The following is a 22,649-nucleotide window of genomic DNA, read 5'->3' as shown; positions in this document are numbered from 1 at the left end:
GCGACTGTGCAGTCCACGGGCGCCCTAAGGAGGCTGCATTCAGAGAGGTCTTTAGAGGCCATGGGAAGCCTTATGCTGTTAGGAAGGGTTAAGTCTTTTTCCTGGTTTTTGATGTAATTGGTCACCCTCTGTTAACTAGTAACTGTAATTACAGGTAACTAGATAGGCCGCCATGTTGAGTCATTTAATCAGTTGAAAAGAGAAGGGCCCCCCCAAATCCCATCCCACTGCCTTCAAGTTTGGTCAGCTCTCCCAGGGCTTTCTGAGAGCCGACCCTTCTGGAAACGTCCGCTGTCATCCAACCACGCGCGTTCCCCTCTGCCCGTGCGGCTCTGTCTTTCTGTGTGTTCTGATGAGAAATGGTAACGTCACATTTTACATTTTGATCCTCAGGGGGAAGGCCACACCGCTGCTGCTTTGCTGAGGGGGTGGCCGCGACCGTGCTCTCCAACGGAGACCAGAGTGGCACACGTGGCGATCACACGTCAGGCAGAGATGCCAGCGAGCCCAGAGCGGGGGTCGCCGCCTCCGTGTCTGCACTTGAAAACAACAGCAGAGAAACTCCCAAGAGACCAGAGCAGCCTAGGTTTTCCATGGACTTAAAGATGCCAGCGTTTCGTCCCAAGCAAGAGGTCCCCAGCTCGAGGGACACTGCAAACTTCCCATCAGGTTCGGATCAGACTTTTCTGGAAGGAGCAGATTTGCAGCTCTTGTCAGAGAGCCAGGCTAGCCACCCGAAAGAGAAGCTGTCTGATTTGCACAATAAGGAGCTTTCTGGGGGAGGAAAAAGGGCGCCAGCCCCAGACCTGATCCCGCTAGACCTCAGCGAGCGGTCGACCCGGGATGACCCCAGCCATAAGGAGTTGGCCTCCGCCCTTCAAGCTGCTCTGGCCGTTCACCCGTGTCCTTACTGCAGCCACAAGACGTACTACCCCGAGGTCCTGTGGATGCACAAACGCATCTGGCACAGGGTCAGCTGCAACTCCATGGCCCCCCAGTGGATTCAGCCCAACGGTTACAAAAGCATCAGAAACAACTTGGTTTTCCTTGCCCGGAGTGGACGCACGGGCCCCCCGCCCGCCCTAGGGGGCAAAGAGTGCCAGCCTCTGCCCATTGCTCGGTTCACACGCACTCAGGTGCCGGGTGGGGCACCAGGGCTCAAAGGCAGCTCCTCACCTCTGGGCGTGACCGTGAAAGCCGCTAGCATACCTAAGAGCAAGGAGAGCCCTGGCGGGGGCCCCTGCGCTCTGTGGACGGCCGGCCCCGACGGGCATAGGCAGACCAAACCTGGCCACGGCCCGGAGCAGCACGGTGGCCCGGCACAGCTGCCCCCGCCAAAGCCCAAGCAGGAGGTCAGCCCCAGAACAGGGCCCGCGGCAGGCGGGGGTGGCTTCAGCAGAAGTGCCACCCCCACGCCCACTGTCATTGCCCGGGCGGGCTCCCAGCTCCCGGCCAACAGCAGGCCAGGGGACAAGTATGTCATCCCCCCGACGGGGGCCGGCCTTGGCCCCCCAAATAAGCACAGTGCCCCGGACCCCCTGAAAGCCAAATTCAGTCCTCAGTCTCAGGGTCAGCTGCATGTGAAAGGTGATGGGGGCCCCCCTCTACCTCCCCGAGAGCCCCCCTCCAAGGCCGGTCAGGAGCTGCGTCCGCTGGCCAGCTGTGGGGCGGGCTCCAGAGGGAACGCAGTCCTGCAGGCCCAGCCCGTCCTGCACTCCATCAAGCCAGAGCCTGCGTCCGAGGGCCACGAGAAGCGCCTGGACATCCTCAATATCTTTAAGACGTACATTCCAAAGGACTTCGCTTCCCTCTACCAGAGCTGGGGTGCCAACGGCCCTGCGCTGGAGCACAGAGGTAAGACGTGCGGGCCCCCTCCCCGCCAGCCCCCGTGGACACCGCCACGCGGTCAGCCTCCGTGGACCTCACGGCGGGGGGGCCTCTCCTGGGAAGGTCGCCGTGCTGCCCACCTGCTGTGTGTCTCAGTGCAGAAGGGAGCACAGCCCACCCGTCGCCCCCCTGCCCGCCCCAGAGCACGGCAGATGTGTGCTGCCTCCCCCGCCCGTCACTCAGCCTGCGGGGGTGCCTGCCTGGTGTCCGTGGGCATCTTAACCCGCGGCCCTGCAGGGCTTCCCTCCTGGCCGTGTGGATTTGAAAATCCGGTTACATCTCCTCCATGCTGAAGGTTGACAGGAGCAGGCGCCCTTGGTGGCACTGCACTTGGTCATTTTAAACAGAGTCCGTAGATATTCCTTGTCCCTTGTCTCTCAAAGGACGAGAATGTTCATTGGAAGCGATTATGTTTTATTTTTATACACATATGATTAAAAAATAGCTATCAGTGCTCCAGCATAGGTAAGCAGAGCCTGGCCGGGTGTGCACCTACCATATAAAGTTTGGGGAATTGACTTGTGCTAGAATTCCAGAAAAAATATACCTTAAATGGTTATCTTCCTTTCCTCCAGTATTTTGGTATTGGTCCCTTCAAGTATTGGTATTAAGGACTTGCCAGCAGTCTCCTCACGCTCCGTGAATGCGTGCATTGGGTATGGTGCCATTGTTCTTGATTGTAAAGTGGAGGTACTCTCACTTAACGTCCAGAACACTGGGAAATCTCAGTATTTCCTATTAAAAACCAAAAACACCAGGCAAACACAAACCCGCAGGGAGCTCTGTTCCTGAGCTTGTTACCTGGGTGGTCCTGAGCCTTCTTTGGACAGAATTGTACATCCTGCACCTGTCATTCCTTAAAGTGGATTACCATTTACAGTGACCTTTCAGATCTGGTCCCTCAAATTCCAGGATGTTGGGAGCACTTTTGGAGGATGTGGTTCAACGTTTGAGAGAAGTGTGTCAACAGAGAGGCACCCCAAATCCACTGCGGATGAATGTGGGTCTCTGCTTTTCTCCCATGACTTATGGAACCTTTGGGCCCTCAGGCTCGGGATGGTCAGGCTCGGGATGGAGCGATGCCCTTGGTTCGTGTTTACTCTTAAAGGAAAACTAAGGTGTTTTTCAAATAGGGGAAAGCTCAGGTGTCCCACAGTCTGAGAGATTTTGCCAGTGGGCCCTCATTCGTGGCTGGCGTTTGTCCTGTTTCCAGTTGCGTGGAGCTCTGTGGCTCTTGCTCCGTGCCAGCGCTTACTGTGAACTTTCTAGAATGAAGCTGAGGGCCTGGGAGTTCGGAGGCTGTGGGAGGCTTTACACAGAGGTGTTCATCAGACGCAGCGAGCACTGGTGTGTCCTGTGTGAGGTTCTCGTCCCTTCTCCTGGCAAAGTGCTCTGTGCTTAAGGTGTAACTGGGCACATGCCCCTTGGCTGGCGGTAAAAGGCAGCGGCCACATGGCTTAGCGTTTTCATGTTTCACTTAAATAAAGTGAGCTTTACACAGTCTTAGCGATATTTTCCAATCACACAGATTATTGCTATGAAATGGAATAAAAGCATATTGGTTAGCCTTTTGGATCTCACGCCAACCTCATTTCTTTGGATGTGGGTTTTCTTAGACCCTAAAGCCGAGAAGTTTTTGACATGAGGTGACCAGCGAGTCTCAGCGGGGACCCTGGGTTCTTCCCCTTGGCCGTCCGTCCAGTCCTTCGCCGTGACTGCAGCCTCCCAGGGGAGTGGGCCAGATGTGTGCACCAGTGTTTTAATGACTTCCACTTAGTAAACCGGACTTGTAATTTAATTACTTACACCCTAATGGCCTACAAGAATCACACAGTTCTAAAGCTGCCAATTTACACCTAGTAAGCGGCATACCCAGTTTTTAAAGGCCCTTTGTGCCGTCCTGTGGGCCTACATTGTTGTTTCTTCCCCACCCCCCACCCCCAAAAAGTAGAAGTGAGTTTTAAGTTACGGATTTGAGAATTTCAGATGACAGAATTTGAAGTCAAAGTAGCCTGAAATGTTTTCCTTTTCCTTCAAATTTTTTCAGTTAATGATTCTAAGGCTTTTTTTTTTTTTAGAGAGAGGTTAAATATTTATCTTTCAAATATGGAAAACGTGAAATTGTCCATAAATCATGTATGTTCTTCTTGGACTATTTACCCTTCTAATGTGCACACTGAAATATAGTTAGGTGTAAGGCAGCAAATTTATGGTGTTAAAGGTCACTCTGATGGGGGTTTCTTAAGGGAAGTGTTTTAAAATTTTTGGCCTTCATACGCTAGTTAATAAGCACACTTTTAGAACCATAGCTTCCCGGGTTTAGGGAAGAACTGAGATCGGCTTGTCGCAGTACTTTGGCCGGCGTGCCTGCGGGTACTGAACGTCCTGGTGAGGAGGGACCCGCTCCCCCCGGACGGCCCCTTTCTCTCTGCTGGAGCTCTGTGGCTCCTGGTCCCGATGTGCGGGCCGATGAGAGCAAGCCGAGAGCTCCTGGGCGTGGCAGTCTGCTGAGTCTTCCAACGCCGCCCTCCGTCTTTCCTGGGGCCCGTCTCAGGCTCCGGCACCCTGATGGTGATCTTCAGCGGTCCCTTCCTGGCCTCCAGGGCCTCCACGCTTCCTTTCTCCTTCTTTGCATGTTTGTTTATGACGCTCTTGTAGCTGGAAGGAAATCCAGCGGGCTTGGCGCGGTCTGACTGTTTGAGAGGCGACCAGAGTGTTAATGTTTCCTGTTACGGACACTCTACCTCTGTTTCTGCAGCCGAGGAAATAGCTGCCGCCAACAAAACATGGCATTCCTGACACATGACTGAATGCTCCAGTCACCAAACTTTCTGAGCTTCTGTTGTCCACTTGTTGCTAGGCACCCATTCCTTCCTAAGCATTACACAGTTGAGTTTTGCATCACAAATCTCAAATTTTATTGAATTCATCTCTCTTCAAAATAATCTTTGGGCTTGTCCCAGTCGGTGAGTCTGTCTGCACTTTCTGGATCTGATTTGGTTGTCTGGCGCATTTGGGGTGTCGTCTGCAGAGCCGAAGGTCGTAACCTCTCCGTGCAGACCACTGATTGAATGTCCTGTCGTAGGGCCCCTTGTGCTAGGGAAGGCAGACCTGTGCAGACGAGAACCTTCTTAAAGAAGAGGCATGCATCGATGGCGTGCGTGACCTAGTCGTGGAGCCGGAGTGATGCTGTGGCTTTTCACTGGATGTGTTCTACTTAAGCAGAGAACATCTCTATCAGGAGAGGCCGAAAAGACACACGTTTTTTCAGAATTTAAGAAAGAGAATTCTCAGAGAACTTTTCCCCGTGTGTGTTTTGACGGCATGACGTTTATGTGGAACTGGATGGTCTAGAAACCCTGAGAGGGGAAAGGATGACACACGGACATGATCCTCGTCACTTTCCTTAGGGGCCTGCACGCTAACCCTTTAAGAGGGAAAAATGCTACATTTTCTTTTTTTTTTTTTGTGCCTTTGTTTATTTTATTTATTTATTGAGGTAACATTGGTTTATAACAGCATATAAATTTCAGGTGCACATCGTTATAGATTTCGATTTCTGAAAAACGTGACATTTTCTACAGTTGTTCTTACAGTGTGGCTATCAAGTCTGGAAACATATATGAGTATAACATGAATGGTTTGTTGATAGAATAGTTATAAGATAACAAATTTTCCATGTTTCCAGACTTTGTGGCTAGCCTATATTATATGTATTTTAGAATAAAAAATTGAAGATAATAGAATAGGATGATTCTAGATAGAATAATATATAAAGGTCTTTCTTAATTGGGACTTAAAAAAATCATTTATAGTAAGGACACATTAATATGACAATGAGGAAGGACCGTACTTCCTTTGTTTGAATGTTTGTCAGCTGTTTGCAGGATCTTCCCAGCCTCCTGCTCCCCCGGGGTGGGCGTACTACAGCATCCTGAAGTTAAGTGTGCCGGGCTGTGGAGAAGAGTCTGCACGTGCCTCTGGAATATTCCGAGGCCTCTGCACTTTCCTATATACAGCCTGAGTTTCTAGGTCAGAGAGTAGAGCTGTCTGCTCACCAGGTAGTCTTCAATTCAAATGAAGTTTATAACCTTTTTGATTAACTCAGAATTTTGTAGTAGCTTGGGCATAATATTATTGACCATAAAGGGCAAGGGTCTTTTCTTTAAAAAGTAAAGAGAAAGTGATATGGTAAAATGCACGAGTACACTGTGTGTGTGTGTGTGTGTGTGTGTGTGTGTAGTGGATGCACATGCTGATGCCTACTTAATTCAGGGAAATAGGGATAGAAGTGCTTTGTTTTGTCTGCTGCTAGTTTGGATAGGAAATAGCCAGCTAAAAGAACTACTTAGAAAAAAGTATTATAATGACTTAGTTTTTGAATGTTGTGAATGTCAGATGCAAATGCCATCTTGCTTATCACCATCGTTCATAGGTATCCTGGGTAGGCATAGTTAGAATCTAGATTGAGACACAGTCCGATGAACCTAGAAAAATCCAGACCACGAAGTAATTTCAGAGCTTGTTCTCTTAGGAACTCAACTGCATAGTGCTTATAATGAAAAGGAATGGGGAACAAAATTGCATTTGAAGTTGAGGTTTTCCTGGACCAGAATAAGAGGAAGGAAGCATCTTCCTGAAAGACATATTGAATTAGTGATTGACAGTGGTGACATTTCGAGACAGATATGTATACTCCAAACTTTGTGGATGTGGGGTGTCTGGGCACCCTTAGGAGCCCCCGGGCCCACTCTTGGGCCTAGGCCTGCATAGATCATCCAGAGACAGCCCTCCTGAGCTTTCCTTCCACCCAGCGTGCTCGGTTAAGACTCTTGGGAAGAGGACGCACGCAGTCGCAGTAACACGGAGCAGCCGGCACCCGGAGCCGCTCTGGCCTGGTCACGGTTTGGATGTTTCACAGCGAGTGGGGCACCTGTCCCCATTAGTAAGTGGTTTTTCATTAATGACAATGAGACCAGCGCTAGTTAAAATGCCTTATTATTCTTTCTGTGTTCCTGAATGAGGCAGTGGGAAATTGAGAACTTTGTGGGCAAGTTCTTAAATTTCTCCATGACTCCTGTTCATGACGTGTCCGATGAGAAATCTGACAAGATCTGCCTTGCCGTTCATGCATTTCTTTGGTTGTCTCCATAGTGTAAAAATGACTTTACATTATTTTTGCCTGTTGAGGCACTCTGAGTTAGGGTAAGAAGCAGCAGGATTTGGTTTCTGCTTATTTGACTCAGACCCCTTGTCCTCCTTTCATTTGCCTTTTACACCCCACTGTCAGACTCAGGTCCAGAAACCTCAGCTCAAGGAGCATCATTGAAGAAAAATTGTCATTTTAGGGGTAACCTTTCCTAGTTAGTATTTCTGCTTTTTGTTTTTCTGTTGAGTTGAGTTACCACTGAGCCTAACAGCGAATATCAGGCTCGGGGAAATCTCTCTGGAGCTACATCGTGTGACAAATTAGCCTTTTCTTCAGAGAGGCGCCCCGAACCAGGACAGGCGGCTGCCCAGACTAGTCCGTGGCCTCTGCCTCCCTTTCTGAGAAAGGCGGGCGTGTCTTTCAGGCTCAGGACGGAGGGAAGCTGCAGCCAGTGCTTTAGGACTGGGCTCATTCCCAGGCGTCCCATCTGTGCTCGGAGCCCCCACATGGGTGAGGGGCCAAGGGCCTGGGGCCCTGGGGTGTGGCCCTACAGCATCCTGGTCCCTGCGCCGGCCTGACACACAGCCTCCCTCGACTTACGTGACAAGCTACTGACAGAGCCCTTGGTGGCGGGAGCCTCCAGCCACTTCAGGCCCACCTGACAGGCCGCCACACCGTGCTTCGGGGGGTGTTAATTTGCTCTGATTTATGCTCCCTCGTGGTCCTGCGTGCGCCTGGCTGTCAGGGAGCCTCGAGGAAGGCTGGCAGTTGTCACTCAGGGCCTGGAGGTACCTCCACCGTGACATGCCAGACAGACTAATGATGTTTTCCTCTCGCCCGCCCCCCCCCCCCCCAAATCCCCCTGCCGCCTCACCTGCACCCACCCACGGCCACCGCCACCAGGGACGCTCCGGACACAGGCCCGGCCAGGAGACTTCGTCTGCGTGGAGTGTGGGAAGTGCTTCCACCAGCCCAGCCACCTCAGGACCCACATGCGGGCTCATGCAGGTACCCCACCCGCCACTCTGACATCCCATGGCCATCTGCGTACCCAAGGAGGGTGTGGGGGAGTGAGGTCCCCCTGCTGGTTGTTCCATTCTCCACGCTCGGTGACATGTATAAATCTCGCTGTGAGGTGGGGGGAACGTGTCCTCTTCTGCGATTACACACTTGACTCTCCTGTCCAGCACCTGAAAGGAATTTTTCTTTGCATCCCAGTGCTGTGTGGTTTAATTTGGGATAAGCCTGTTTGCAAATGTTCCATTTTAATTAGGGAGTAGACTCCTCAGACGTGAATATGCTAACGAGGTATGCTGCCACCAGCACACACTGAAATCAAAGCACCCTTTCAGCATGGCACACGGCAACGGTTCCTCGTTGGCAGTGACTGGCTGCTGGGGTGTATGCCCAGGCCCCCTTTTGGACTGGTCAGCGATGGATGGTCCAGTCCCTGGGCCTTTTTGTAAAGAGCTCTCCTGAGACCACATCAGGCTGAGAGCAGGGTGTGTGAAGACACCACCCAGCTCCAGGGAGACAAGACCAGCGTTCTTTATCAGAAGTGTGAACGATGCATACATAAGCCAGTCTGATGCAGAATGACAGAGGCCAAATGGTAAGTAATGCAGGAGGAGGGTCCCTCTGCACACACACTGATAATTAATGTTGTCAGTGATGACTTTCTTCAGCAGCAGAGTCTGAATTAAAAAGGGCAGTGGCCCCGGGCAGCATCCTCACAGTCTCTTACAGTAAGTGTTACGGTAAATTGGTATTTTCCGGCCACAGGCTAGGCGCTGGTGTCTTTTTTTGTGAAGTGCTTAATGTTTAATGGACTCCTTTAGTGTGGTGGCGTGATGAAGCCTGCGTGTTCATCTGCTAACGCACCCCCTTGTTCCCACAGAGGCGTTTGAGTCTAATGGTCTCCGAGGTGCTGATGCCCACGCCACCTCCACAGATGCCCCCAAACAAGTAGGTCTTCTGATTAATTGGGTGTTTGGGTTTTAATGTGGTCACTGGAAAAAGGTGCGCCATGATGTTCATCACGAAAGCACCAAATGGTCTTTGAGGAGCTCTGTCAATAATTTTAGGGTACTTTGACTTAGAACCCAGTCCTTCCAGGCAGTGTGTAGGCGGTTGATAGACACTGAAGGTCTCTGAGCCAAGATTCTGTGGATGAGGTCAATGCAGCTACTTTCCATCTTGCTGGGGACGAGGGAGTTGGGAGACACTGGTGGTGGCTTTAAAACACTAGAAATTCGTACTTTTCCGCACAAGATGTTTCTGCATGTAAGCTTGCTTGAGAACAGATTATGCTTTGTCTCCTTCCTTCAGAACAGAATTTTTGTTTTGCTCCATAAGAAGTGTTCTGCTGAACGTGGTGTTTTGTGGCCGTGTCCTCTTCTGGTTTGATTATCTGTGTTACGCACACCCTGGCACAGCCATGGTGCCTCAAAGCACTTGTTTGCATGTACGTATAATGTGTGTTACTGTAGATCTGTGGCCTTGGTATGTAAACCATTCAGAATCCACAACACGTGGCAGAGCTCTTGGACACAAATGCCGATGGGATACCGTGTCTTGCTGTAAGGCAGGGAAGCGTGCTCCTCTGTAGGTGGCCCTCTTTTACCGTGGGCTGAGAGCACGAGGTTTTAGAGCTCTTCTCCCTTCTCACCCCTCTTACTGAATGTCATGCCCATCCTCTCGTTCTCCCATGAGCATTTTCTACATAACTTTCTTGCTTTCTAACCGGTTGCCTTAGAAGATTGTGTAACTGCAAGCTCTCCCCTTTGCAAATGAAGGAGGGTTTCTTTGCCACCAGAGTAAACATCAGAGGCCCTGTTGGGGTGTCAGACCAGGGGGTATGCCCTCCCCAGCAACTGGGATCACCTGTGGGATCTGCGGTTGCTGACGATGATGATGGTGATGGAGATGTCAGGGGAACCTCAGGAATCACTTCAGCCCGTTTCAGTGGGAGGGAGTGGTAGGAGATCAGAGCCGGCTTTGCCGAGGGCCAGCTGCGGGTTCACGGTTGAGCTGACTCAGCACGACGTACCCCGATCAGGGTGCTGTTTTTGTTTTTCGGTGCATTTTTAGAATTCCTATTTGTTGGGAGAAGCCTTTTCTTCATGTATCTTTGACAAAATGCCTTGCCGTTTGTGGTAGTTTTTAATAAGTGACTTTTGTCTCCCTTAGTAAAACCCCTAGTTTTAGAATGTAAAGCTGTTATTTCATGATAGTATGACAGTTTATGGAATAAATAGCATCTTGCTGAATGCTGGATTGAAAGACTGCTGAACGTATGTGACCTCAACTTGAATTAGGTAGCACTGTCCTTTTTAACAGAAGTAAGACCCCCCTCACGACAGGAGTCACCGTGATGTGTCCGTGGGATGCAGTAACAGCAAGGTCGTGCCCTAATTGGAGAATTACATACTGCGATTACAGCTGGAGTCAATCCAGAGTGTTCCTGCCTACACAGGCAAGCATTAAATCCACTGAAGACGTGGCTTTTGATAAGAGTGTTGGACGGGGGCAGGGGCACCAGGCAGCTCCCCGAATAACTCAGTGAGATTCCTCAGGACACATGTCAGTTTGTTTGCTGCATATTAATTCCACCTGAGCCTCTTTAAAATGCTTCTGTCACAGGGAGAAATGGGTCAACAAAGCAAATCACTTGGACTGTAGTTTAAATTATTTCTATGTTCCTTATAGTCTTGCTCGCAATTCATAACAGTTGTTACTCATCCTTGATTATGATAGAGAAGAGATGTATTTATGTTTTTGTCTGTCTCTATAAATTCAAGTTCTGCTGTTTTATCCTTATTACCAGCTAACCTGTTGGTTTCATGTAGACAGTGGCTTCCTGCCGTGGTCTCGGTAACGATTAACTCCTGGTGCTTGGCCCTCGGTGGGTCAGCTGTCTGTCTTTTCGTCTCCTCTCGTTCAGGACTGTGATAGTAAAACTGAGCTGGCTTTGTATGCGTCCCTCGTTAGTAGTTAGTTAGGCCGCCAGTTTGTATAATTCTGTACTCGAGATGGTGTCTTCAGGTACTGCTTTTTGTCCTTTGTTACATTTAAAGTAGCTTTTGTTGCTGAATCATGAGATATTCTGGTTCTCTAAGCAAATTCCATTTTCCTTAAGGTACTCTGGAACTGTACCTTTAACAATTCCCGGAGAGATGTCCTGCCAGGGTAATTGACAAACACATCACTAATAGGTAGAGGTTTAAATCTTAGCGTCCTTCTTCCTTATCCTGTAGTTCTCATTGTTTATACAAAAATCGCAATTGCTGTCTTAGATTTAGGATGCGTTATAGACTGATGGAACAATTCTGTAGTTCTTTATATCTAGAATGGGACTCATTATACTTATCTGCCACATTCTTTCTCATGTTTCACATGCTTTACTAACATTAACTAATTAATATTTAAATCAGATTCTTTTCCTGTAGGCTTTCGAAGCTGTGAATCACGGGCTTTTTTTTTTTTCCCCATACAACACTGTATTTGTGCAGAAATTATTTGCTGTGACACTTAAGGTTGATGCACTTTGAAAGATATATGTAAGAGATGCTAAATTATCTAATTGAAACAATATTTGGGAATCAGTTTTACAGTAATCATTGAATCACTCGTTAACAGTATTTACTGAGCACCTGCTGTGTGCAGGCTCTGTAATATTGGGGAGACAGGATGTTGGGGAGACAAGGTAAATATTTTTCCTGCTTTTATGGTTCTTAAGGTGCAGTGGGTATTTCGACGAGAAAACAGGGCACAGCGGTGCAGCACGGTGCTGTGGCGAGGGCCCTGGAGCCCAGAGCTGGGGTGTTTGAAAGACCTTCTGGGGGCAGCAGGGCAGGCGCTCCCTGCAGAGCACCACTTGCCCCCCCCCACCCCCACACCAAACACCGATGGAAGAGCATGTTCTGTTACAGGAACGGCGTGAAGTTCAGCGAGACTGGAGGAGGGAGAGTGGTAGCCGGTGGGCTGAGGTGCAGGACACGAGCCGGGAGAGACCCTCCAGGCCTCAGTGCCCGTGCTGAGGATGTGCGGAGCCCAAAACTGGGGACGACTCGTCCGTGGCGTGTCTTTAGAGAGAGTGTCAGGTCAGAGGAGGTTGAAAGGGCTTTCCGGGGTTCCAGCCAGATGGCTGAGTGCCGCTTGGAGGCACAAGGGGAGTCCCAGTGAGACACAGAGGTGGCCCTAGCTTGGGTGCGGCCGGGGAAGAGCAGATGGGCATGGAGAGCTTTGGGAGGCAGCAGGACTTGGGGATGGGATGCAGGATGCAAAAGGAGGGGCGGGTTCACGTGGGCTTCAGGTTCTGGCTTAAGGCCCCAGCGCTGGGGAGGAGCAGGAGAGCAGGACAGAACCTGCTTCAGGTCAGGTTCCAGCCAAGCTGGAGGTGCCTCTTGGGATCTAGCCAGGGATGTCCAACAGGTGGCCGAGTAGGTAGGTTCCAAGTGGAGAAGAACGAGGCTGGCCAGGAAGATGTATATAACAGCTGCCAACATTTAAATTCAGTCAAGATCAGCTAATTCTGCTCTGAGAGACCTGAATAAGGTAAATATTAAGACATTGGCCTTTTGAGTAGACGGCTCTGACTTTGACTCTCACCTGAGTTTCCTCATCTGTAAAATGATGACAGCAGTATTGCTCACTTGTATCCTTGCAAAGGTTAACACGGAAGGGGACCGCGGGCCTGGCGCAGAGCACGCCTTCAGCGAGCTACCTGTTACTGTCAGGTATTCTAAAATGAACAGTTGTGCTTAATACCTGGAGGAGACCAGGCACGACGTGAGCATTTGTGTGGCGCACACGCAGGTGAACCTGTAGGCACGCAGACTCACGCCTGTGTAGATACGCCCCTCATAGACAAACCTGTCAGCAGGTTGTGCTGGGGACCCAAACCAGTGGCTGTTTCCTTCACCTGGCGTCTGCGGCTTTGTCAGAACCTGGCCCTGTGCTTGGACGTGCTCCGATCTGTCTTGTTCTCTTGTACAGACTAGTTGCCGGTTGCTCCTTAACGGGAGGGTACAGAAAACTGTTAGTTTGAGAAAAGTGTTGTCAGCGTAGACGTAGTTCCCTCCTCTCTCTCAGGCTGTGGACAGACTTCCTTTTTTGCAACCATATACAGCACCCTCCCTTACTTGGCCATATTAATATTTGAGTTTTCTGTGTTGGATAATTCTAACAAATCATAATGTGCTGTGGATCTCAGGGAAACAGTTCAGCAGGCATGAGGTCCAGGGACATATGCTGAAATTGATTAAATTCAGTCATGTCAGCATGGGCATGAACTTTGAGGAGAAATAAGATACTTTACTTTTGGTGCGTTGTGGATAGTGGTCTCTTTTCTGTGCGTACGCTGGTTAAGCCTCTTCTGCGTTCCGGGCACACACTTTCCGCAGGAGATCCCAGGGGCGGTCCTTCTTTATGAACACACTCATCTGGCAGGCAGAGTGGAAGGCCTCCTGAGTCCTTGGAAGTTAAAGATCTGGATTGAATAATAGGGTTTCTAATAGGTAGTTGGTGTCACAGTCTCTATTCTCTGGCATCTCATTCTTTTGTGTTTGTTATAAGGGTTTGGGCACTGGACGTGAGGGGCCATCTTCGAGAGTGGAGCCTCCATAGCTGTGGGTTAATCACTCCAGTCCTTGTTTGTGCTTATTGTATCATGAAGATACTTCTGATCATAAGCATAGCTAACATCCCAAGAAAAATTCTAAATGAGAGGAGGAGTTCATGCGTATTGTCATTTTTAAGATGCTTTGTCATATATTTAGCATGACTGAGTACCTGTTTAATTTCTAGTAATCATCAATATTCATTATTAGAAAAAACAGTTTTTTAAAAATAATATGCTGAAATATGGGTATCATTGTCCTATGGATGTTAGAGAAAAAAAACTAGGAGGTATTTTTTAGCATTATGGAGAAATTCTTTTTTCCATTATATTGTTGTTAAACATTAGAAATTAATGTTTAAAACCAAGGAAAATTAACCCTCTCTCCGCAACGCTCTGGTTCTGCGATTTAAAAGACCAGACCAACTTTTGCTGAAATATGAAATCTGGTGTTTGGATGTGTTTGGAGTCTTCGCCAGAATTAAGACTATGATTAATAGTTTATTTCTTATTATTCTCAGTGTTATTTTAAAGTAGTTAAGCTAGAGAAATAATTCCATTAGTCAAAATAACAGGAAATGAGAAAATAAATAGCAACCTAATTTGTCTCATTTTTAGCTATGGATGTTATAATACAAATGATGGAGAAATCACGTAGATTGGTATAGTTGAGTATATGTGTATCTGTTTTCAGTATCACTTTTATATTCTCAGCATCACAGATTGAATTTCAAAATTCAGCTCATTTGTCTAAGCAATTTTCTTGTAACACCAAGCAAACATCTTAAAACACATTACCCATTTTTCTTAAGTATAACATACTGTAAAAATTCATGAATACAACTAATGATTTATCCAAAATGACCCGCCATAATATGTGCCCCTGCTTACTTGTGGCTTATTGGGGACAGATTGTGGTCAAGAAGGTATTGTGTGTCGTGTTGCTAAGCATTTAGCGCCATACCACATGCAAGCCTCGTTCAGCAGGTGACCTCCCTCTGAAGGTGGAGAGGTTCCTGTGTGTCCTGTGCATACAGGCTTTTTGTGTGTCTGCCGTCCCTTGGCCCCCACACATGAGCGCATATACAGCCCCTTCCGTTATAAAGGCAGATGGGAAGAAAGTAGACCTCATCAAGTTCCAGAAGTCAGTATCCATCCTAGAACACTGAGATGGCTTCAAGAAAGAGAATATTTATTTCAGAATGACTGAAAAGCCCACAATTCACACAGCTACAGAAAAGAAAAGCCACGTTTTCTGAAAGTGTGCTTCTCATTTTCTGACTATTTCTTTGTAGGAGGTAAAAAACAACGTATGTGCTCAAAATACTGTGTGTCCATGTAATTTAAGCCTTTCTGTGGCTCCTTTCTTCCATGGCTGCATTTTCCCCTTCGCCTGGTTTCTCCAGTGAATGTCCCTTCATTTCTTAAAAGCCTGTGGGCCTGCCGTACTGAGTCATAGAGTATTGGTCCCAATGACTCAGTAAGGGAAAACCACTCTCTGAAAAAATGTGTTATTTGAACACATCCTGTCAGTTCTAAAGAGAAAGTGGGCATCTGTGCATCCAGATTTATGGACTAAATTTAACAATCTAGGTATTTGGATTATCTAGATTTTGCAGTTTTTATAAGTAAATTATTTTTAAAACTTTCGGGGCCCTGCCATGTAAAACTTAAGTCCTTTATGGAGAGAGGGCCATCTCCTCTTAGCTCCCAAGGGTCTTTCTCTCTCTGCCCAATGCAAGCTTGTGTTCTGGTCCAAAGGAAGGGAGAGCCAGGTGGGTACCTGGGAGTGTAGTCTGTTGTGTATATGAAATCTGGACACACACAACGCACGTGTTCCCCTGCATTCTTTGCCCACTTCATGGAATCACCGGCAAGTCTGTTTGCTTGTACGGTCACGTCCTAGGGACTTTCAAGGCCGGTCACCTGACAGCTGACAGTCTCTCCCTTGTATTTTCCTCTTGGTAAACACAAAGGCCGTCCCTTCCTTGAATGTGTCTAGAACTCATTCTGAATGAGGCCAGTTGACGATGAATCTCTCCACAGCGTGATGTCGCTGTGCGAAAATGTAAAACGTCTTTCTCCGTTTACTGCAGGAAACTCACCATCTACTTAAGGAAGTTTTATCGCATCTCTCATTCAGTTACTGTTTCCTACATTTCAAATAAACTGCTGTCTGCACCGCTGTGGTCAGCCCCGTACCCCCCATAAAATTTTGAGCATCTTTCTGACTTCCACCAGATGTCGACTGGTAGATGTCACGAACGCAGGGCCAGTTTTAAATAGGAGTTTTCTGAAACTATTAACGAAAGAGAAGCACTTAATTCATTATGCCAACCAGACTTCTCCCCGCCACTTATTTCTGGGGTTCCTATAGGCGTAGCTAGAAACCAGTGAGTTTTACATGAGAGCTCTATTTTATGTATGCTTGTTAATTTCAGGCGGTCGGTTTCACTTCATCAAGATTTTAGCTGGAGGTTAATGCAGTTAAGTAAGATTAATCTTGCTCTCTTGCTTTTGTCCTCAGATGGTAAACTCTATTGTTGAAACAGAGATGCTTCAAATGTCATTTGAGAGCGTTCTTTAAAAGCTGCAGGCTCACATTTATTCTCATTTTTATCTTGTAGTTCACTTGACTTTAGAATATCTCTTCTATTTTCCCAACATGGTAATTATTTATGGAGATTGTTGAAAGCTCTGGGGTTCTGACAGACCTCTGTGAGAGCTGCACTGTTTGTTTGTATGGCCCCCGAATTCAGACCTTGTTTTGGAACAGTCATTCTCATGGAGATCCGCTTTGTGCTGCGGAATGTTGCTGTTCTGAATCCTCTCCCAATCTCGCCATCTTTTTAACCTTTTCTCCCAAGCTGGTTCAGATGCTGTTATTTGCTGTTCTTGTGTGTGGAGTGGGGGGAGAGGTCTAATGATCCTTTCTAAATCACTGGCAATGATTTCCTAAAGCTGCCTCTGGAAGGCAGGAAGGCACACTTAACCTGTATCGTGCTCGGGCAAAATGAGTTCCAGCTTACGTCGGAGGTTTTTGCCGACCTGACGGGGTTGCTCTGTGAAGGTCCTTGTTTGTGTTCCTGGGTGTTGATAAGAAAATTAGTAAGAAAACTCCACTTAGAAACCAAAAGGCAGAAATGAGCTTTTCTGTTGTCTCCTTTTTCTCATCCAGGGGAGAGACCATTCTAACACGGATGCCGTCCAGACAGTGCCTCTCAGAAAGGGAACCTAAAGACACGTTTCCATCATACCCCGGTGCCCTGTGACAGCCGTCAGCAGTCCCCTCATGGATGCCCCAACAGTGACCCTGGCCACCCCGCGGAGGAACAGCTGGAGGACTGCCGATCGGACCCCTCCAGTCCTGGAGCCGCTGTGCTGGAGTGGAATCTGAAGAGAGATGCCTCTCCGTGTTAAATGTTTAAAAATAAATGAAGATGCTATACTCTAGAATTACATGTAGATATTCTATATGCATATATGTGCTCATCGACCATAGTCCCATATTTTTCTTAAAATAGACAGTGATATTGGCAGGCACAGTAGGAGCACAAGGCATCTATATTGTTCAAGACAAGTTTGAGACACTGGAAAAAAGATTCTTGTGTGTATTGGACAGAGTGAAGAAGCTAAGCACTGTAATAGAAACCGCCGACGTTCAGAAGGACTGTCGGGGTGATGTCAGAACAAGCAGAGGTGGAGTTGAGGTTGGCAAAGTGTTAATACTATGGCCTCTCCTTGTCTTAGTGGGTATTTAAAATAGTAAATGAAGAGAGGCAGGAGGTGGCCTTCAGGTGCTGTGGAAACCAGGCGTGATGGAGTAGGGGCCTCGACAAGACCCTCACTGTTCAGAGGTTCAGTCGCACCCCCCCAGGGGCTGTGTGCATTCCCCACGTGCTTGCTCCTGCTTTCCACCACTTGTACTCAGTGAGTCCGGCCGAGGAAACACGTCCGTGGGAATGCTTATATTCTGCTTCAGAAGAGAGAGCTAGTTGAACACTAAGAAAAGCAGGCTTCTTTGTTTATTCTCAGGACCTTTTTGTAACAGGGCTACATTCTGCAAACTGCTCACAAAGGAAGACTGCCTGTCTTAACAAATTCTCTAGCCACTGACCCCTCCCGATCTGGACCTGTTTTCGGAATGGCAGGAGAATCCCTGAGCAGATTGGGGGCCCTAGATCACCAGGTGCTGGGGCCCTGCAACTTTGTCCTCCCTCCCTGCCCTGCCTACCCCGTTCCGTCTGTCCCTGCACCACCCCAGCGAGTAGGTGTCTTTTCTTCTTGGGCCTGGGGACCTCCACAGGACGAGGACCTGCATTCCCAGCATGTGGGGGTCCCCAGGCCCGTGGTGGGGGTGGCTTTATATACCTCTTCCTCAGTCACGCAAATGCAAGTTTTTGTGGTGGAGGTTAAGGCCTGTGACAAAGGATCTTAAACCTTGCAGTGTATGCAGTGAACGTTGTATTCCACAGATATAAATATTTTCTTTTCCTATTACCGTGACACTGTGTGTGATGGTAATATTTCTGAGAGTTTCAGATTTTTGCACATATGATTTTATGCATTATCAAAAGTTACTGCTGCCTTGAATGAAAATGTTCTGTGAAATTTTTTGCAAAAGCTTTACTAGGTTTTTTTTAATTGTGAAATTTTGTAAAGGCAGGAAATGGATTAAAAACGAGCATGCTAAGTATATTTTTCAAAAAAGCAATAATTTTACATGTACAGAAATTATCCTAACCTTTAATACTGGTGAGAGCGACCGTTTACTTAATACAGTAATGGATTAGTGCAGTTTTTGTAGAAAATGGGCTTCTGATACAAAGACTTGTTTAAACACACACACACACACACACACACACACACCCTAAAGTGTGGTTTTCTTGTTCTAATGATTTGTTGAATTATTATATTATTATTATTATTGTTGTTGTTATTAGTTGATGTTTGGTTCTGGATTCTACTTGTTACTGAGTTTAAATTACTTGACGGTTCAGGTTACTTTGCAGCATTTGCAAACAATGCAATGTAACTGGCTAGCTTATACACACACAGGTATATATACATATATTGACATGATATATGTGTATATATATATACTTTTTTTACTTATTTTTTCCTGATACTCTTACACCAGATGTGTACCAGAATTATCTGTTGTGTTGGTGTCGTTAGGAATGTCTGTGCAGATACTATAAAGCGGCTGTAATTGACTGTTCTGTAAAGTTATTTTGAGCAAAGATACATTACAGAGATACATTCCTTTGTTCACCTTAGAAATCAAAATGCCTTTCTGTTGATTTATGTTGGATCATTTCGATAGTTTCCCCAAAGTGATAATTTCTGCATTTTCTGGCTTTTATTTTCTTGGTTGAAAGTGAATGGTGACAGTTCAGGAATGCACAGGGGCTAGTGATTCAGTCCTGTCTGTTTCTCTGTGTTTTAGTTATTAAAAGAAATTCTGTACCCAAAGTGACACGGAGGTGTCGTGTCCATTTTTATGTCTCAGCAGTGGCACGCGGGAGCCCAGCTGGCATTCCGAGCTGGGTGTGTCCTCCGGGAGACCTCTTCCCAGGGAGCCTGGTAGAGAAAAGGGGTCGTTCCCGGGGTCCGGTGGGCAGAGCGTGCAACTCGAGTCAGTTTAAACGTTCGTGTGCTGCACAGAGCACAGAAATAAGATTTTCACTTGATTACACAGACGGGAGGGGACCCCCCGAGAATGCTGTCGTCCGAGACAAGCTGTGTTCGGGCCTGATGTCGGTTCCTTTCTTCCACTGAGATCATCAGTATTGTATCGGTTTGTTAATGCGTTTATGTCAGTTCGACCATAGTATTTAATATGATTTGTGTTTTCTTATTTATTTAGCCAATATGTTTTGATTCGCTTTTTTTCGGATGATAATTTCCGCGTGATCTCTCCTGTAAGTCACCTTCTGACTGTTACAAACTTTCTACTACCTCTGCCAGTCTGCTGTTTCCTTGTTTCTTAACAGCATTTTTACAGTGTTGGCGTCTAATGTAACTTAGACAATAAAGGGTTTGGTTGTCTACACCGCGGCTTCTCCGTGTGTCTCCCCCGCCCCCGCCTGCTCTCCGACTGCCCCTGGCGCGGCTCTGCTGGTCTGGCTCCCTTGCTCGCCCTCTCCTCCTCCCCGCTCTCGTCTCTTACTCGTTGTTGAATTTCAAATAATACGCAAATAATGAGCTTATAGAAATCTTTCAGGTTATTCACTCATATTCCTTAATTTGAAGAATGAACATTTAAATTCTCTGAAAAGTCATCTTCTCTGGGAAATCATCAGCTGTTCTGTCACTTTTCTGCCTGGTCCCCGGAAGGTCCTCTGGCAATCTCAGATGGATAAATTTCACCTTGGTCCAAATGCAGCACAAACTTTCAAGCCAAGTGGACTTTGCCTTTTTGGTTTGGAAAAGTATTAAATGCTTTAACAGGTCTCCCCAATATTTACTTATTTATTTTTTAAACCAAGAAAGACACTGGTTTCCTGAAAAGAAGCTGCTCTAGGAAATTGACCTGGGAATTACACATGGCCACTTGGTAAGATACGAGAACGCTGATTTTGCCCAGTATGTCAAGAGCCATCTTCAAATTTGGCCCCTCTGTCACGTTGCATAAGGTTATATAAACATCTGTATAAAGGCCCAGGCACACGCAGATGTAAAACTCAGCACTTCGTTAGGATGTCGTGGTGGACACAGCGAGTAGCAGGTTTCGCCTCTCGGTTCCTTTCCAGGAGGCTGGCCCCAGGAGCTTCACGTGCTTTCCCCCAGGAGATAGCCTGTGGCTCCTGGGATGAGCGTCTTCTGGATCACAGAGGATGACCTAAGTTGTCAGTCCGTGCCTGAAAAACAGTACACCTCCTGGGTTTTCATAGCCCGACTCTCTTTACCAATATTCCTTCTTTAAAACAAGACAAATAACCACCCCAAACCCCGAGAGCTTTCCATAATGTGCAAGAAAGAAGAACCGCGTTTCTAAACTTTACCTTTCCACTCTCAAATGTCTGCGTGTCGGAGGTAGTGGCTGTTGCTTGACTGCGTTTAAATTTGGTGAGCTCTAATAGCAGAACAGTTTGTTCACTCGGCAAAAGACAAGAAAAATCATCCCAGGCCAGGATTCCAGTGATGGTGTAGGTGTCCCGAGCCCCGTAGCATGCCCGTGGGAAGTGACCGGGGGAAAATGTTCATTCTTCATCAACTTTGCTAATTATACTTTGAGGCAGTAAAATGCAAAAGACCATAGAATTTGTATTTCTTTTTTTAAATACAATTTATAACATTATATTTTGTACTCTTTATATTAGAATTTGTAACTAGATTGATGTATTTAACTCTATTTCTGAAAAAATAATGTTTCAGTTGTGTGATAAAAATATTTAGATAAAACATATTCACTCTATTGGAATTTGAAATCAATAAAAACATCTTGGAGTTCTTGAGATTTGTAAGACTTTTTCCCCTATTTCAGGAGGTGGCTCAAGCCCTTTGACAGCCTGTCTCCATCTGTGGTTTTTTATTTTTGTTGGCCGAACAGAAACCAAAAGGCAAGTGCTCTTTATTTATACAAGGGGGAGAGTTTAGAATGATTTTAGAAGATAGTTTCATCTGAAAAGATGCCAAGATGGCCACAGTGTTTTTTCCGAATCTTCTGTGGACTCCAGGACATACACTGTTTTTTGGAGGGTGACTATGTATTTCTCATTCCCCGCCCCCCCCCCCCCCGCACATCTCTATTTCCCACATCAAATACACACACTGTTCTTAAATACTTGTGGTATGAGCCACACAGGACTTACGGGAATGGACGCAGAAGAGATCCTGACTCAGATGAAATAATTGTATCGAAAACTTGGGGACGCAGAGAGGCTGGTACTGTGGGTTGCTATGGTTTACCGAGTAGACAGCAAACATATACTTGAGGCCCTCAGATGCACGAACCGAATTTAAACTTAAAAAGAAAATGTGTTTTAAAGTCAAAAGATAGAACTATGTCTCAGTTGGCAGAACAAGGTAAGTACTTGAACGGGGCTCTCAAATTGTGCCGGGGTGGAAACTAGAGGGCCGGGCAGTCAGGAGGTGGGTTGTCCAGGCCTGTGCCTGAGTCTGTCCAGCAGGGTCACTGATGGCATGGTAAGTCCCTCCCATCCATCCTCTCTGATGAGGACCCCGATTTGAGTAGTTTTCCGAAAGGCCTTTAGAATTTGTAGACAGAACCAGACCTCGTCGTAGGTGAGGTGTATGACTCAGTTTATTGAGATCCTCTCTCCTCTTGGGTGACACGAGAAGGGAGCCGACTCTAAATGAGGAAGCGGCAACACCAGCCTGTTTAACAGGTAGCTGACAGTTAACTGAAAAGCTGACAGGGCGTGTGGTGTGACAGAACAGTCCCCAGCCCAAATACCTACGTGTCACCTGATGTGGGGAGTTCCTTTCAGGTAACGTGGGCATATGACCTTCCTATGTCCAGACCCCAGACAGGCATTTCCCCAGTCCTCGGGTCTTGTACAAGGCGCCGAGCCCCTTCTCCAAGAAAACAGCTTTCATTTTCTGTCCACCTACCAGTCAGCGAATGGCGTGATGTTCTGCCCCGGTCCAGAGGTCCTCCTTAGCTATCGAGAATTAGACGGAAGGTGGCCATCGAACATTCGCCATGTCTGTAAATTGCCATATATACTGGGTGCCAGGACTGGGCATGGCTGTGCCGCTCACACACTGTAAGATCCTTATATAAAACCTGAAAATGAATCACTCCATTTATAACAGCACCTTGTTTCCCCTTCGTTTTCTTGCTGTTTGGAAACAACAGTGATGCGTTTCTAATCTGTGCTATTTGTGTTCTCAATCTTACCTTTTTTAAAAGGTGAGTTGTTATTCAAGAGATTAGCAAAATTATTGAGAGAAAATGTGAAATGCCCTGGTCATTGGCTGTGTGACAAGTTTGTGGAATGTCTGGTTTCCTCGCTGCCAGCTGAT

The 22,649-nt window shown here is 47.1% G+C and overlaps 1 protein-coding gene across 7 annotated transcripts in view; it reads left to right on the top strand.

The window, feature by feature from the left end:
* The window catches only part of ZNF516 (zinc finger protein 516), a 120,425-nt gene extending 100,717 nt beyond the window's left edge, over positions 1-19,708 (top strand). For 6 of the 7 annotated variants that reach the window (XM_023647999.2, XM_070275867.1, XM_070275866.1 and 3 more), the window contains exons 3-6: positions 394-1,854; positions 7,940-8,044; positions 8,934-9,001; positions 16,834-19,708. In XM_023647999.2, the coding sequence (XP_023503767.2) occupies positions 394-1,854; positions 7,940-8,044; positions 8,934-9,001; positions 16,834-16,893 (1,694 nt within the window). In that variant the 3' untranslated portion in view covers positions 16,894-19,708. The remainder of the gene's footprint in view (positions 1-393; positions 1,855-7,939; positions 8,045-8,933; positions 9,002-16,833) is intronic. The other variant, XM_070275871.1, reaches the window with a different exon arrangement.
* The last annotated feature ends 2,941 nt before the right edge of the window (positions 19,709-22,649 follow it).

This window comes from Equus caballus, chromosome 8 (assembly GCF_041296265.1).
Source record: "Equus caballus isolate H_3958 breed thoroughbred chromosome 8, TB-T2T, whole genome shotgun sequence".
NCBI lineage: Eukaryota > Metazoa > Chordata > Mammalia > Perissodactyla > Equidae > Equus > Equus caballus.
Note: the sequence above shows the minus strand (reverse complement) of the source record. Positions and strands in the feature narration are given on the sequence as shown.